Source organism: Prunus persica, chromosome G6 (assembly GCF_000346465.2).
Source record: "Prunus persica cultivar Lovell chromosome G6, Prunus_persica_NCBIv2, whole genome shotgun sequence".
NCBI classification, from domain to species: Eukaryota; Viridiplantae; Streptophyta; class Magnoliopsida; order Rosales; family Rosaceae; genus Prunus; species Prunus persica.
Genome location: NC_034014.1, coordinates 11,152,681 through 11,168,165, shown reverse-complemented (window position 1 = coordinate 11,168,165; position 15,485 = coordinate 11,152,681). Strand labels below are relative to the sequence as shown.

Below are 15,485 nucleotides of genomic sequence, written 5' to 3'. Positions count from 1 at the left end.
TATACTTTAAAAAATTGTATATTTTAAAATTTAAATTCAATTAAAAGTTAAAAACTAAAACAAAACCCTACAACTCTCTCTCTCTCTCTCTCTCTCTCTCTCTCTCTCTCTTATTTGGGGGGTGATGGTGATGGTAGTGACGGTTGAATTTTCGCCGGACGAAGAGGAAGGTGGATGGGTGGACTGAGAGAATAATGGTTGGTTGAGATGTTTCTAGATTTTTTTTAAATTTTTTTTTTCATAATGTTTAAAAAAAATAATATGTTGGTTAAATCCACATGGCATGTGCTCCACATATGTGCTAATTTATTTCGGTTGATTGAGAATGGTGCTCTTTTTTTTTCCTTAATATATTTATTTAAATTCATACGGAACTGGTAGGAATTATTTGTGAGCAAGAGTGTTAACCTTAAGGCCCTATTTGGTTCACGGAATTGATTTGAGGGGAAATTAATTCCCATGTTATCTCACAATGGATGGAATGACAGGACCAGCTCCGAATTTCTCGGAATCCATCCTATGGTTTTTCCAACATCAAATTTATGTCGGGCCTACTTACTAACAATATCCTTCTTTCCGAACAAAAGAAAAGAGACTCAAGACTTTTTGCCCAAATTTCAACAGAGCCTGCCCTGAAAAACGGACTTTTCCCAAAACTTTCAACTTGTCAAAAGCACAATAAATATTCTCAACCAGTCGCATGCACAATACAATAGCACACATTTTACATAATAGGCCTCTGGCCTTACATCCAATCCTATCACGTGTGATAACAAAGCAATTCTATAGGAGTTCAATTTACAACCGAAAACAAAGTTCAACAGAAATAGAAACAAAGAAATATTTCCCTACAGAAGTTCAGGGCTAGGAAATTTAAGTCTTGGCTCGGTCGATCGGTCGCTCGGCTCAGATCAAGTTACTGCCTGGGAGGCGCAAAACAGAAAACTTGTGAGTGGACAAAAACAAAGTTTTATCATATTTGAAAACAACATACTAACCCCACCGTTTGGAAAACGATGCCAAAACAGTATTCAAAACCGATATATAAATATATAGTTCAATTAAAACCAAAGTGAAATCCATTCTCGTAATGGTATACTAATACCCAAATCCACTCAAAACTTTTCCCTTTTTCCCAAACCACTCTCCCCCAAAACGCTTGTCCGTTGGCACAGCGAGAGAGGAAGGATCCTCACCAATAAATAAGAATAATGGTATATGTACATACATATATATATATATAGTATATGTACATATATAGGTGTGACCACTACCAAACTTGTACCGGGGAAACAATCCAACCAGGGGATTGTTTAATTAGACCACATGGAAGGATCCTTAATTGACCATGTGGCTAGGAAACAAGCCGTCCAACCGGGGGACTGGGCTGACCAGCACACACAGCAAAATCCTTAATACTCGTGCGCCTATGACAAGTCCTACGTGCGCAGACTACCCCACTAAGGGTCTATGAAACACCCCGTCAAGGGTGCCCAGGTTTTGACATATCCAATTATCCAAGCGTCGGGGAGGTATATAGGGTAGTGCTAAAAGCACTCTAGACTAACATAAACCACAACCCAAATCCCATTCCATAATCTCTTTCCAACAATCCCATGTACCCAACACATATCCCTAGACAACCGGACATCACTTGTGTCGAAAATATGAATCCCAAAATATCCATATTCAAAACATAGCTAATAGCTATCAAGATAGCAATAAGTCAACCCAAAATAACCATGACCTTCAAGTATCCAAAAACATACCAATGATTCCATAAAATACTATAAAGAAATATTAAAACAATATTAAAGTTTCAACAATCAAATTATCCCAATATAAATATCTATATGCATAGCTTTCCACTTTTGAAAATAATTCTTATTTAAAAATAAAGTCCACTCACAGAAAGTCCAAAGCTACCTGACATGAGAAGGTCCTGCTTGCTGAGCATGCTGAGCCTAAGTACCAATTGAAGAACATGAGGGCTAGATTAAATTAAGTCACTCCAAACAAGAACATTAAAACAAACTCCTAGTTTTCCTGGGATTCAAAGTGTGTGTACGATGAACTGGGAGTTTCTAAGGTCCAACTACGCATTTCGAAAGGTGAAATAACTTCGAAAGACTCTCGGTCAACCGAGTGGTCAAACTTCCCAAATTTGGTCAACCGAACCCGCGAGCCCATGACCTCAAAATTCTGATCTGAAAGTTCCTATGAGTTCAATCAAGTCTACTAAACAAATTCTGGAAGTTTGGTCTCAATCGAGCTGTCCGATCATTTTCGATTGCACAGTCGGAGAGTCACCGTTTTACGTAAATTTTGAATCATTGATTCGAAGTATCCAGGACTCTGATCCTCGATCCGTGAGTTCCTATACGATTCTACAGGTACAGAGAACAACATACTTGGAAATGAGGTTGATCCAAAGGTCCAAACATATCGAACCCGGATATCACCTAATATGCGTAAATCCTTTCGATCATCAAACGATAACCAAATTCAAATCCGAGCATACCGTCGTACTTGGGACGATATGAGGAACATTTTAGAACACAATGGGCCACCACCCCATGGCCCACGCACAACCGCACAGGCTGTCAAAGCATGTGGGTGTCTTGAGAAAATTTCGGCGATGGAAAAATTCTCAAAACACTTGACAATACCTACACCTACATGATCAGGACAACTAAGGGAGCAACTTTTGTTCTTGGGCCACGTCCAAAAACTGGTCGGAGCTTGCCAAAAAATCAAGTCAAAAACCAGTCAAAAATTGGATCCTAAATTGAGCTTCAAAACTTCAAAATCGATCTTAACCAACCCAACCATCAGCTAGATCATGTTGAATAGGTGAATAAACATACCTGGATTGACAAATTCCATAGCCAGAGTCGTCGAAAATGAAGCAAGAAAATTTAGAGAAAAATCGAGCAGTTTTCGAGCTACCGCTAGCGCAGGAGAGGCTGAGCTCGTCGGAGAATGGGAGGAACAGGAAGAGGGGGCCGAGTCGGTTCTAATGGAGGTGGTTTCGTGGCCAATGGCGGTCGGAGTAGAGAGTTATCTCCCATCAAATAATCGGTGTTGTTTGTCACGATGGGAGGAGAGAGAGAGAGAGAGAGAGAGAGAGAGAGAGAGAGAGAAGGGCTGAGTGGTTTTTAAAATTTGACTTTGAAATATTTGCGGTTGTGCCACTGCACTTCTGTTGACTGTAACTTTTTCGTTAAAACTCCAATGTGAGTGTACTACGTGTCTACGAACTCATATCAACGAGCTCTATGCAACGGTGCCATTCAATTCCCAAAAATCCTACCGGATTAAAAAGTGAACCAAATGACCCTACCCCAAGGGTAAAATTGTAATTTCACAATTAAATAGATTAAATATATGGTTAAAATTGGGTCAAGTTGTCACATGAAAAATGAAAGATTCCTTTCCCACGTTTGGTAATGTGGAGAAAGTAACTACGAGATATCACCTTATTTCTTTTCCCATGTTTGTTTTTAGTAAGAATGGAAAACAAAGTTTGTATAATTTTCCAATTATACCCATATCAAATCAAATAAAAAAAATGCATTTAATGATATATTGTAATTCTAAATTACTAATAAGGACAAAATAGTCATAAAAAATGTGTATTTAATATTGGCTCATTTTCCCAAATTTTCCGATGATGAGGGAAAACAAAACCCAAGTTGGACTGAGGGCTTCATTTTCCCTCTTACTTTCCCATGTGCCAGACAACGATTTTCCATGCATGGACTTACCAACCATGGGAAAACAATTGATTTCCCCTCCCCAAACCTCCTTTCCCATGAACCAAACGAGGCCTAAGGACCACTAATGCCACAAAACAAAATAAAGACTTTACATGATAATTTTGTGAACCTTAAGGACGTTTTGCAATAAAAATCCTTTATTTATTGAACATGTGTGCTTTTTCAACCAAACAGTTGCAAACAACTCCACACACAAAACACAAGCGAAAAAAAGAAGAAAATATTTAGTTATATACTCATTACTTTAATGTCATATTGAATGTTTTGATGAAGTTTTAGGGTTGGGCTTGTTTTAAGAAACCAATAACAATTTTATAATTTATAAAAAATTTTGAATTTCTTTTATTTAATTGTAAATGTACTTTATATGTGCTTTTAAAATTCATTTTATATAATAAATCCCTAATAAAAAAAACACAAGCGAAAACAAATTTGATTTAGCCGTTTCGAGTGGAAATGTTGACTGTTTGACAGTCATTGAAATGGAATCTTGCCGGATACAAAATTGATCGGTCATTGTTCAGATATACACAGAGAAAATATACCAACCAATATTCCAAAACCAAACAAAAGGAGGAGATTAAAAATGGCTCTGGTCCCATCTCCAGCTCTGGTCGCCGAGGTTGAGATGGGTGCTGACCCCTCCGCACCCACTGTTCGAGCCACCGTGGTCCAAGCCTCCACTGTCTTCTACGACACTCCTTCCACTTTAGGTACTTTCTCTAAGCCTTTTAACTTCTTAGTTTGCTTGTACTCTTGAGTATTTATGCTAATTTCCCAATCAAGAAATTTTGTTTTTTGTCTTCTGGGTTTTGGAAGACCACTGCATTTCTACTACTTTTGGCTTGTTCAGTTAATTGTTTCACTATATTTTTGGTAAGCAACTTGTAAATCTTGCTAATCCTTTGAAAAGTTGGAACCTTTTGTTATTTTAATCACTAAGCAAATTAATATGATCCAATGTTCAAGATTATTGCGGTTTTATATATTTGACTAGTTTTTTTTTTTTTTTTTTTTTTTGGTATGTGTGTGTGTGTGTGTGTAAATCTTACTCTAGTTAACTAATACGAATTAGTCTCTTCCTTTGGTCAATCCATTCCCCATGATTTGAAAGGCTAAAGTACTTTTAGATCAAAATTGGGGAGAAGGGGTAACATAGTCACAAGGAAGTAGTTTTTGCATGTTACAATAGATATGTTTTCAGGTGCCAGCATGTAATCTATTTTCCGTTAACCAGATTTGACTAACGGAAGAACCCTCAATGAATTTAATTTTCAGAAAACAAACCACAAGGTCATGCGTCAAATGGGGTGAACCCCATGGGGGTTGCCTGTACATTTCCCAGTATGGTTTTGTTTGAGGAGTCCTCTGTAGACTAATGCACATATGGTCTTGGTCAAGCTGACGTATTTGTAAAAGAATATGCATCAGTTGCAAGCCAAATTTATTGAAGTATATTTTTCAGATGTTGTTATCTTTCTATTTTTTTGAATCCTGATTATGTTGGCAAATAAGCTTTGGGGATATGACTTTCATCTGATTCATTTTAGATGCTGCATCCAGGTTTCTTGGTTAAATTGAAAATATTTGTAGTTTGGTGGTTCTGATTTCTGATTGTATGCGTAGATAAGGCTGAGAGGTTATTGGCTGAAGCAGCTGGGTATGGTGCCCAGTTGGTTGTGTTTCCGGAAGCTTTTGTGGGTGGTTATCCACGTGGGTCAAATTTTGGCATTGTCATTGGGAACAGAACAGCTAAGGGTAAAGAAGAGTTCCGAAAGTATCATGCTTCAGCCATTGATGTTCCTGGTAAATCAACCTTGTCCTTTTCATTTTTGATGATTTGATGCATTGGTTATGCATAAGAAACTGAAATGAATTGAATTCATTAGAATGCACTGTTTGATTGAGTAGTGTTTTGAAGTGAACTTTTAGGTGCTATAAGTTCATTGCTTTATTCAAGAAAAGAAATTAACTTGTGTTGTGTTTACTTAAACTGCAATGGGTGTGGTTAAATGTCAGTTTATGGTTAAAATTGAAATGCAACTATTGGTAGCTATAAGTTCTTAACTTTGTTGAAGTGAAGAGAAATAATTTATGCTCTTTTTTCCTAAGAAAGTTATATTCCATGAGTCTAGTGAATATTTGGATGCAAAAGCAACAAGAAAAGAAAGGGAAAAGGTTTCAATTTCTTTTGCTGTTGTTGGTTATACTATAAATTTATCTTTCTCACTTAGCAAACAAGTTATGTAAAAATTGATTTCATGGGAAAATGGCTTCTCAAAGCATGGAATGGAACTGAGCATCTTAACTCTTTTTATTTGGCAAAAAGGGATGCCAGTGTTTGGCATGAGAAGTGTGGGCATGTCAGCGCTACTCGTAATCAGTTAATTGCAGCCTCGGAGAACAATGTCTCCAAAGGTGAAAGTTGTTAGGTATTTTGAACTTGTACAATTTCTCGCATAAGCTGTTAAATCCTGCAGCCCCGCACAAAAAATCCACATTATTTAGTCATCTTGTACTCTCCACTCCTTCTACCCTTCTGAGTTCCAATTATAGCAGGGAATGCGTTCTTAAAATTGGCATAGCGCAACAGAGTTATTCCTTGCCATCTGCCCTGTATGCCATGCCTGGCACAGTTGAGTCAAGCCTGCCTGTTTGTTCATATGTTTTAAACGCATGAGTGCTGCAAACCGGCCAACCCGTTGGCCTTTTATTTTGTATTTTGTGTGTTTTTTGCTTCGTTTTTTCTTGTAATTACCCATTTTATTCATTTTCCACACAACTATCTCTCTGGCCCCCTCCCATTCTCCTGCTTTTTCTACATCTCTCAAAAAGAAATTCTGACATGGACCCTGTGCTAATAATGACATGGCATAACTAAGGCACAATATAGGCATGACATGGGAACGAATCTGCATGTGCCTCGTGCCCATGCTGGCCCAGGGCCGAGCACAAGTGGTTATTATTCATACTTTGACAGTTCCATTGCCAGCTCGATGTGAGGCACAAATGTGCCCAAATAGTGGGTGGTGTGCTCGCTCAGTGCGACCCATTCTACACCTCTATTTTAGCACATGGATTTTATCAACTAATTGAGGTAGAAGTTATCCAAGTTTGCTTATTATTCTCCTAATATATGAAATTCAAATTTTGAGTGGAACATCAAGTGTTAATAAGTCTACCAAGGCATGCTATAATTTCCTGGTCTTAAATCAAAATGAAGACAAACAATGCGTGCCAAAACTGTCATTATTTGACCCGGGTTCAGACTGGCAATGGAACTGTCAAAGTATGAATATGTGGTTTGACTATTTTTATTAACTAATGCAGGTCCTGAAGTTGATCGATTGGCAGCAATGGCTGGAAAGTACAAGGTATTCTTGGTAATGGGTGTGATAGAGAGAGATGGATATACACTCTATTGCACTGTTCTGTTTTTTGATTCTCAAGGTTCCTACTTGGGAAAGCACCGAAAAATCATGCCCACAGCATTGGAGCGAATTATTTGGGGGTTTGGAGATGGCTCCACGATTCCCGTGTTTGAGACTCCAATTGGAAAAATAGGTGCTGCCATTTGTTGGGAAAATAGGATGCCACTGCTAAGGACAGCAATGTATGCTAAAGGTTAGTTATTTTTTCCAGGAAATTTTGAAATCCGCACTTAATTAATTTTTTCTGACTCACTTTTGTAAATACTTCAATTTTCTTCTAAGCTGCTTATGCAATTGTTTTTTCTTCTCCTTTCTTCTTGTTTTGGAACTCATATTTTAACAATTTAGTTCAGTGTTATATGAGTAGGGGATGGCTTTTCATAGGTGGCACTAGAGAGGCTGATATCAGGTTAAAAGGATTATTTGGCAAACTGGGCACTTGGATTAAGTATACTATTTTGCGATCTTTATGTTGGATTGAGTCAATTGCTAAGTTCCTCTGCGATATGTGGAGTATGTTGCCTTTCAGTTAGGCTCAAATTAAAATAAGATACAACCTTGATTGACACTTCTTCCTTAAAACCCAGAATGGTCTGCCAACATTTGTGGCATAATCTGGTTTTTCTTAGCAACTTGGCATTGTATCCAATACACAACTTTTCCCAGCTACTTTCTTTTGCAACTTAATAACTGAAGACCATCTTTAAGTGTTTTTAGTTGAAAACAGTTTTCTACTCAATGTGAATACATCTGTATGGTAGAAACAAGGTATTTCTTTGTGGAGTTTAAATGTGTTCTTAGCCGCTTTTGATACTATGATGTGTCCTTTTGCAATTTAATGACTGAAGAACATCTGTAAGTGTTTTAAGTTGAATAACAGTTTTCTACTCAATGTGAATACTGATGCATTTATTTGTGGGGTTTAAATGCGTTCTTAGTTCCGCTTTTGATTCTATTACCTTTAATACTGAAATTTGATGCAGGATGCTTTGTTGTGTGCAGGCATTGAAATATATTGTGCCCCTACCGCTGATTCCAGGGATGTATGGCAAGCATCAATGACTCATATTGCTTTAGAGGGTGGGTGTTTTGTCTTATCAGCCAATCAATTCTGTCGAAGGAAAGACTACCCCCCTCCTCCAGAATATGTATTTGCTGGCACAGAAGAGGAACTTACTCCAGATTCTGTTGTCTGTGCTGGAGGCAGTGTCATTATATCACCATCAGGGGCTATTCTCGCTGGACCCAATTATGATGGGGAGGCACTCATCTCAGCAGATCTTGGTATGCCATCTGTTTATATAGTGCTCCGGTAACATCAATTAAGTATCTATATTGCAAGGTGTGCTAATATTGATTTTAAGTTACATTTGGGATTTAGTGGAAATTAGAGAAACTTCAACTGCGAGTGAAATTGCAGGAACATCCATATTCCTTAAATAGTTATATTGACCTTCTCTAAGCCTAGCATGATCCCATAAAATCACCTAGTAGGAATCTAATAAAGTTTAGTCATGGATAAAATATGGTGTAAATTCGAACCAAAGTACTTTACCTACAGAAGACCCTCATATAGTGGACATTGCAAGACCAAAAATTCGAACAGTAAAACTCTATGCTAAGGGAGTTGCATTCCATCTGTAGTAAAACTATCTGTACTTGTCTTTTGCTGTAAATTTTGAGTTCTTTTGTTTAAGCACTGATTTTGGTACTGACCAAATAATGGTGCATAGATCTTGGAGAAATAGCGAGGGAGAAATTTGCTTTCGATGTGGTTGGACACTATTCACGGCCTGAAGTGCTTAGCTTGACTGTCAAGGACCATCCAACAAATCCAGTGACTTTTGTGGCGGCCTCAACAAAGACTGAAGTCTCACATACACCATAATTGGTTTTCGCCTGTTTTCTATCTGCGCGTGGTTCGCAAAAATGTAGACCTGTTCACTAATAAAGGACGAGCCTTTGTAGATATATGTATTATTGCTGTTGTATTTCCTCCGTAGACCGGGCCATTTCTTGCCTTGGTGTATGTTTCTGCTTCCTCAAAAGTGAAACCTAAGTACTGATTGGTACCCAAAACGAGTTGGTGCTTATGAAGTTTAAATTGATATGGTTGTGTACTTTCCTATGTCTATTGAGATCAAGTTCATAGACATATTTGCTCAAACTTGTTGAGTGATTGAAATAGAATAAGTGCGCCTTTTCGACCCAAAAAAGGAAAGAATCTATTTCCACTCTCCTGCCCTATTTCTCCATCCACCTTTTAATGAAAAGTTTACCATTTTGTGAAATGACCTCTGAGGAGCCAAGTAAATAAATAAAGAAATGAAATAGCCCCCTAAAATCATCTTCTCCATCTACCATATTATTCAATCTTCTATTTGTACAATTTTTGGGCCAGCGAAAAAACAAAAGATGTTGAATGCAACTGAATTTGCTTATGAAAGAAAAGCCTGAGTAGAATTTAATCGAATTCAATTTTGATCCAGCTGTAATTTCTTAGATATGGTAGTGTGTGTATCAAATGTTGGTAAAATTACTTGACCAGTACGATATATTTTTGGGCTCACAAATATTTGGCATAACATTCTATTGATTTCATTTTGCTTGGAGTGTCATTGTTGTGCCTCAACCATGACGGAACAGCACTAATGCAAATGTAATTAGAGAATGAAGTTAGGGTTCATGTGAGGAGAAACAAAAGATGACGATAAAGGGGTGGGATGATAAACTTCGAGTGAAAAGCCAACGGGTCCATAGCTCAGTGGTAAGAGCATTTGCATTCACTCCCAAGTTCAAACCCTAATGACACCTCCCCCCTCTCCCTTCCAAACTTTGACCCAAAAGAAAGAAGATAATCTTCAAGTGAAAAGAGTGTATAAGTAATATAAGGCATTTTAAGAATAATGGTGGTGAAAAGAGAAAATTATTAAAAATTTCCAATTTATGGGGTGGAAAAGTAAGGTGGGTGGGGAAATAGGACATGGGCAAGAATAGAAACACTCAATAGAATATCATAATAGGACTGTTTATTTAAAATAAGATGTCATGAAGAATGAACAAAAATTATTGAGTACATCAGGGCGCCATGCGACGCTATAAATATTTGGATACGCCCCAGTAACATTTTTCTCATAATTAGCATATGTATGGGCGGAACAAATCTGCTAAATCTTTGATTCTATTGGCATTATATCCTGCGTATGCAAAAGATGTTGCGGATGAAGGTACGAGCTGCAGACAATGTCATTTATGCAGAATGTAAAGTTCTTATTTTAGCAAGCATGATACGGTTGACCAGATTCTTCATTCTTGATTTTCTCTTTATGTTCTGAGATTTTTATTTTAGTTGAACGTTCTTACTTGGACTAAACATGCTCAATAACCATGCTGCAAATCTAATTCCGAAAATTCAAAATAAATTATATTGGATTCATATAGCATTGTATAAAATTGTATATACAATTGTTCTATCTGTAGGAGTGACCAGTGAACATGATTGATGCAAACAATTTTATGGCAAGGTTTGAAGAATAAAAAACAAGCAAAGCATTGCTTTGTTGGAAGAAATAAGATAACATGCAAACATCTATATTCCATTGATCCTGCCATTTGCTTCTTCTTCCTGATAGCCACGGGAGGGGGGCTTTCAATCACTCTCTCGCAACACCCGTCTAACTTCCACACACTTCGCTTCCGGGATCCTTCTGCGGCAAGGATTGGTACTGGCAAGTTGTACCGGCAAAGCTTTGGATAGGTACCACCTTTGAATTGGATAATCTAAGGTCTGTGAGACCCTTGGCAGATCCATTTTTCTTGGTTTCAGCTTCATATTCTTGCGTTTGAGTTTGAGGAACAAGCTCGGATTTTTCCATATGATTCCCATCTGAATGTCCTTGACTTTTTATGCCAAACTCCCGATCAACTCCATTGGAATTTTTGTTTAAGCATATGCTTTCCCACTGAATTTTTTCAGAGAGAGATCTTCTTCCTTTAAATTGTTTATCGACTGAAGTCCTTTTCGAATCATATTCAGTATCATCTCCACAAGCATAACTCCACTTGTAGCTCCTGTTGGTATTGTCCATGTTTAATTCAATGGAATGAAGATCACTATCACCACCTGAGTCGTCTTCATCATCACACTCTTCTCTATATGCAACAACTTCCATTCCATTCCCTTCTTTCTTTGCGCTCTGCAATGATCCGAAATTTATTTTCTTTAAATAAGCCTCAAGTTCTTCGATCCTTTTCAAATCTGGAGAGTCACCACTACCTTCACCCATTTTGGATCTCAAGTGAGCCTCTAGCTCATTCCTCAGCTGTTCCACAGCTGCATTTTTCTCCTCAAAATGATATTTGGCTTCTGAGAGCTTCATCTGGACTCTCTCCTCGCGCAAAACATCAGCTAGCTGAAGCATTTCCCTCTCCTTCTCCACCTCTTCTCGAACTTTTTCCGACTCTCTCTTTAGTTCTTCCACCTGTGCTCTGTCCTCCCCAAGACCTGTGGCTAACTCATCACAAACTTGCTCAAAAATCTCTTTTGCCCTCTTCTCCCTCTCAAGCTCTTTCATGGCCTTTGACAGAGCTGCCTCTTTATCAGCCAGTTCTTTTCCAAGCTTCTTGTTTAACCGTTCTGTTTGTCTTCTTAGTTTCTTCTCCACCTCAAGTTCTTCCGCTATGCATGCTATGGCAGCACGTACCCTCTCTCGCTCCTTGCTTTTCCAGGCCGCCTTTTCTTCTGCAAACTGCCTCATGATGTACTCAATTTCGTTGCAGTTGGACCTCTGTTCTCGGATCATGTGATGAACCTGGATACGGGCTCGATCAAGCTCAACTCGTAAGGCTGAGAGCAAGGTTGTACTTAAGGAATGCTGCTCTTCAAGACCCCAAATGCGAGTAAGAACTTTCAAGAGCTCCTTGGATGTAGAAAGGCCCTTACTAACCTCCTTCAAACAGGTAAATCCATTTACACATTTTCGATCAGGTTTTCCACAAGATTGATCTTTGACCTACAAATAATGATATGCAATCAACATGTGTTAAAGTTTATCATCCATGAAATTCACCCTAGAAACCCCAGGGAGCCATATGCAGGTTAATCTTAACACATTCTCAGAGATTCAAAATTTCTCTGCTCAAAAAGTTCAAGTCACAAACATTCTAGTTGATCATGCAAACAAATGCATTACAATAATACTATCAGGAGCAAGTCACAAAATAGGTTCTTCAAGAGCTCATTTCTTAAGCATGAAAGTGATGAAATTGATAATGAACTTTTGAAAAGAAAAATGTACTATTCAATGAAAATGACAAGGCAGGAAACTATTTTTGATATTTATGATAGATGGGTTATTATCAGACAAATCTAATGGGGACCAATTTCTACAATCACTGTCAACATCTTGTCATTTTTTTAAAAATAATTTTGTGCCCCTTTGACACTAAAGGGAAAATTAAATTCCACAAACGACACAAACATCTCTCTTTTTACCTAATCTGATATGCTCTGATTAATGTGCATTGGTTATTTACCTCAGTTAAACTGGAACTTCTATGAATCTCAAAACCTCCCAATTGGTAATCAGTCAGATGAAGGTTACGAGAAACGGCCGACAATCTTCTCTGGTTTTCATCTCCTCCAGATCCATTTTTCTTCTGCAGAATTTCCAAAAAGACAGTAACTTTGAAATTCAAATTCAACAACAAAAAAACAAAACAAAAATTACCCTTCCATAATATCAGCAAGAACAGAACTCTTCCCAACTGGAAAAAACTAATAATTCTTACAACAAAAGCTCACAGGGAAATGGTGGCACATAATATGGAAAACAAGAAACCCAGAAAGAAAGACTAACAATATTGTCACAGCCAAAAAAAAAAAACAGAAAAGAGAGAAACATTAGCACAAAAGAAAAGTAAAATAAAATAAACCCACCTCAGAAATAGGAGTATAAGATGGATCTGATAACTTCGGCGGCAAGGAACCCGCTAAAGATGGCATTTGAGCAACACCCTCTCTGATTCTCATTTCTTTAATCGCTTTAGCATCCTTCTTTTTCAAAGGGACTTCATTGATTTCCCACAAAGTAGCCGCGAGCTTTCTTGCAGAAACTGACAATGGCACACCCTTCCCTTTACCGCCACCGCCGCCACCGTCCTTCGAGGCCGGCCGCTGCTGCTGCTTTGCCAGCTCCTCACCATCATCAGAAGCAGCATTCGGCATCATCATGGCGGCGCAAGGTGATGATCTGGTGGCGCTTATAGTCGTCTTCCAAGTCGGGACCGGCGTGCTCGACCCGCCGCGCTTACCCACCAGAATTGCCCGCTTCAATCTGTACCTACGGACCAGGGAAGAGGAAGACGACGAAGACCCACCTCGCTTCCTGATTTTGCATTGCCTGTCGACGGGAGAAATGTGTGTATGCTGCTGGTTTTGCCAAGACATAGAAAATAAAATGTGCACAAAAGAAGGAAATGGTGAAGATCCAATTGGGAGATCTTGAAGATTTGGGGGATTGAATGAGAGATGGAGGAGGAGGAGAAGGGGAAACAAAAATCAAGGGGTTGAAAAAAGTTGATGGAAGTACATTGATGATAATGATAGTGTCAAGTTTTTCTTTTTGGGTAAGTAATTCAAACTGTCAGCCTTGAATTTAGCAAAGAAGAAGAAAAAGAAAAGTGTCAAAGATTCTGGGTTGTGGTGGATTTTGGGCAGTCTTAAAGAGGATCAAAGAAGCTCAAAAAGGTGTCAAAACTATCAAAAATGGATGGTGGGGTGAGAGAGAGAGAGAGAGAGAGAGAGAGAGAGAGATGGGAATTTTGGAAGAAGAATGGAAGCTTTTGGTTTAGAAATGCTGAGAGGGAAAAAACTAAAAAGCAAAAAAAATTGAAAAGGGGAAAGAATTGGGAAGGGATGATGAGAGAGTGATAGTTGGAAAATGGAGTTGGGAGTTTTTTTTTTTTTTTTTTTTTGAATAAGCTATAGTCTAAATTATAAGGAAGTAGAATTTCTTACACACTATCAAGATGTTATCGAAATTTAAACCTAAGACTGCTCTTAGTTCGTAAATTAAGGCTATTTTTCATTGACTAGACCCGTTAGCATGAAGGTTGGAGTTTTTCTTTAAAAAAAAATTATTTTTTATTTATGTTTTAAAAAAAGAGCAGATAACGTGGCAAACATGTGAAGCAAGGGGTATTCAATCAGGGTCGTGCATGTGTAACTGTGTATTATAAACGGCCCACAATGTTGACTAGGTTCTCAGTATTTAATTTTGTCTCCTTCCCCTCTCTCTAAGCTGGAATGTTCTCTTATTATTTTTGCTTAATTATCCTCGGATCTTGCGCCATCTGCTTAAACCCTTCCTCAAGTATTCATTTTTACTTTGTTTTAATCGACTCTGTCCATTTTAGATTACTTGATGTCAAAATTTCTATTTTATTTTTCACTTGATTTCGTTGTAATATTGGTTTATTTCCCACGTTTATCTCTCAAAAAGTAATTAATTAAGTTTATGATTACATTTGACAGATAAAAAATGGGAGATTCACTATTATACCCAATATGGGGGCCAAAATTATAAAAATACCCTATATAAAATGGACTTTAGAAACACACCCAAAGTCCATTTACAACATAACAAAAAAGCTTTTAACTTCTTATAAATTACAAAACTGCCATCAATTTCTTAAAACAAGCCCAACCCCAAAATCTCATAAAAATACCCAAAGCACTCAATAGGGCATCAAAGTAATTTAATAATTAATATTAAATTCAATAAGGCCAGCTATCATTTTTTGGGTTTTTTTTGGGTTTGTTTATAGGAATTCAATTGTGTAGGGTTTATTTATAATATTAGTGCTAGAAATGGGTATATCACTAAATATCTCATAAAAAAATACCGTTTAACAAAAATACTCCTAACGTCAAATGTGGGAGTGGGAAGAGAGATGAGTAGAAGAAGTGGCATAAGTGCAAACCTGCAATTCTATGTTTTTGCTTTATACTTTTTTTTTTTTTGGTATTCTTAATTTGCATTTTTTTGCACTCATATTAGGGATGGAAATGGGTCAAATTGGGAGTGGGTATGCCATCCCCATCCCCATTAAGCTTTTTTTTTTTTCCCCATTCCTGTGTGTATACACATCTTCAATTCTAGGATTCCCCATCCCCGTCTTCATTGAAGAACGGGATCCTCGACCCGTCCCATTAAGGAAAAAATAAAAATAAAAAGCTACTTTGTTAAATGAGAAAACATTATGAGCACAAGAT

The 15,485-nt window shown here is 37.7% G+C and overlaps 2 protein-coding genes across 2 annotated transcripts; one reads left to right on the top strand and one right to left on the bottom strand.

The window, feature by feature from the left end:
- On the top strand, window positions 4,171-9,418 carry LOC18774569 (bifunctional nitrilase/nitrile hydratase NIT4A). Its single transcript, XM_007205416.2, has 5 exons — window positions 4,171-4,492; window positions 5,406-5,585; window positions 7,110-7,403; window positions 8,213-8,494; window positions 8,944-9,418. The coding sequence occupies exons 1-5, from the start codon at window positions 4,366-4,368 to the stop codon at window positions 9,096-9,098; spliced, it is 1,038 nt and encodes a 345-aa protein (XP_007205478.1). The 5' UTR covers window positions 4,171-4,365; the 3' UTR covers window positions 9,099-9,418.
- Window positions 10,613-14,197, bottom strand: LOC18773540 (uncharacterized protein At5g41620). Its single transcript, XM_020566299.1, has 3 exons — window positions 13,149-14,197; window positions 12,746-12,868; window positions 10,613-12,222 (listed from the first exon to the last, which is right to left on the bottom strand). Exons 1-3 carry the CDS (start codon window positions 13,656-13,658, stop codon window positions 10,885-10,887), a joined length of 1,971 nt encoding a protein of 656 aa, XP_020421888.1. The 5' UTR covers window positions 13,659-14,197; the 3' UTR covers window positions 10,613-10,884.